Genomic DNA, 1385 nt, shown 5'->3' on the forward strand with positions numbered 1-1385 from the left:
TTATTATATATAGATTATTAGCAGAAGATTATACTGAAGAAACTGTAGAATCTATAAAAAATATAAATATTTAAGATTAAATTCTATTTAATATATAAAAGTATATATATAATCCCAGATAAATAGATTTGTATAATAAAAATGAATAAAAATAAATATATTAATTATTTTAAAGTCTGCTGAATAGTCTATAATAATTATTAATAAATAAATAAAGACTATAACATTATATATATATTAATTACTTCTAATATTATTATAAAAATAAAATTTATAAAGATTACTATCAAAGAACTTAAATAAAAATATAAATATAGCTACTATATATCTATATATATATATTAATAATAGACTTATATATGGAGTCAAACACCCACCAATTTTTACCAATGGGGCATAGAAAACATTAATGAAATATATATATTTGTATCACATGGTTTCAACCAGAATCAGATAGTCTCCGTCTCAAAATCCCAGTACAAGTATGTTGTGTATCCGCCTCCCATAAATGCCACCAGAATACGAGTACTAACACTGCGCACCGTATCAACTAATGGCCATGTTTATGACGGTGAGCGTCAAGATGCTTTTTCTAATATAGGTCCAGATGAGCTCTCCACTTGAACAACAGCATTGAAGAGAGAGAACTTACGTTGAGTACCGCACCATGAGCACCTAAAGCAGATGGGGTTGCAATGGGTGCATTGGATACCATGGAGGAAGATGCTGAATGAACGGGGGCTGCCGAAGACGATGCGATCTTTGGGGTGTGTCCACCACAGATCCCATACATAAACTTCTGAGACTTAAATGTGGACAGGGCCTTTTGTTTGTAAAGCTGACATTCGCCTCCAGCAACACTGTAAAGCCACGCATTGCAAAGCTCCAAGGCATCGCAGTGGTATGCGCATGCCGAGCCATTCAGGTATCCCGACGCAAATGTAAGAGGAACACCACTGAAGACTCCCATGGTATTGGCGGAGATTTGATCCAGACAGCTCGCGGATGTGGTAGAGACCGCTACGCCGAGGATAATAGAAAGTGGAACAAGAGATAGCCTCATGGTCAGGGTGAGCTATGCTCGAGTGTAAGATTCAGTGAAGTATGAGAGGCACTGGATTTGGGATCAATGGAATGGGATACCAGTGGGAGGGGTAGGGGTGGGGGTATATTAAACAATTAGGAAAATTTAGGATACCTAATGATAATTGGGGGGGGGGGGGGGGGGGGGTTGTTTCCGTTACTATTAGGCAAATTATGAAATGGATAGTGGTAGTAAAATATCCGAAGCTACTTCTGATGTCGTGCCCACAGCTCTCAAGAAAAATAAAACGCTTTTCCATCATCCAGTGTTTCCATAGTTTTATCATGTATTGCCTAGGTTT

General features: G+C 37.0%; 1 protein-coding gene across 1 annotated transcript; it reads right to left on the reverse strand.

The window, feature by feature from the left end:
- Positions 1-317: 317 nt before the first annotated feature.
- Positions 318-1063, reverse strand: BO70DRAFT_350224 (uncharacterized protein; the record flags this gene model as incomplete). Its single annotated transcript, XM_025541685.1, has 2 exons — positions 318-320; positions 653-1063. The coding sequence occupies 2 exons, from the start codon at positions 1061-1063 to the stop codon at positions 318-320; spliced, it is 414 nt and encodes a 137-aa protein (XP_025402152.1).
- Positions 1064-1385: the final 322 nt, after the last annotated feature.

This window comes from Aspergillus heteromorphus, assembly GCF_003184545.1.
Source record: "Aspergillus heteromorphus CBS 117.55 chromosome Unknown BO70scaffold_4, whole genome shotgun sequence".
NCBI classification, from domain to species: domain Eukaryota; kingdom Fungi; phylum Ascomycota; class Eurotiomycetes; order Eurotiales; family Aspergillaceae; genus Aspergillus; species Aspergillus heteromorphus.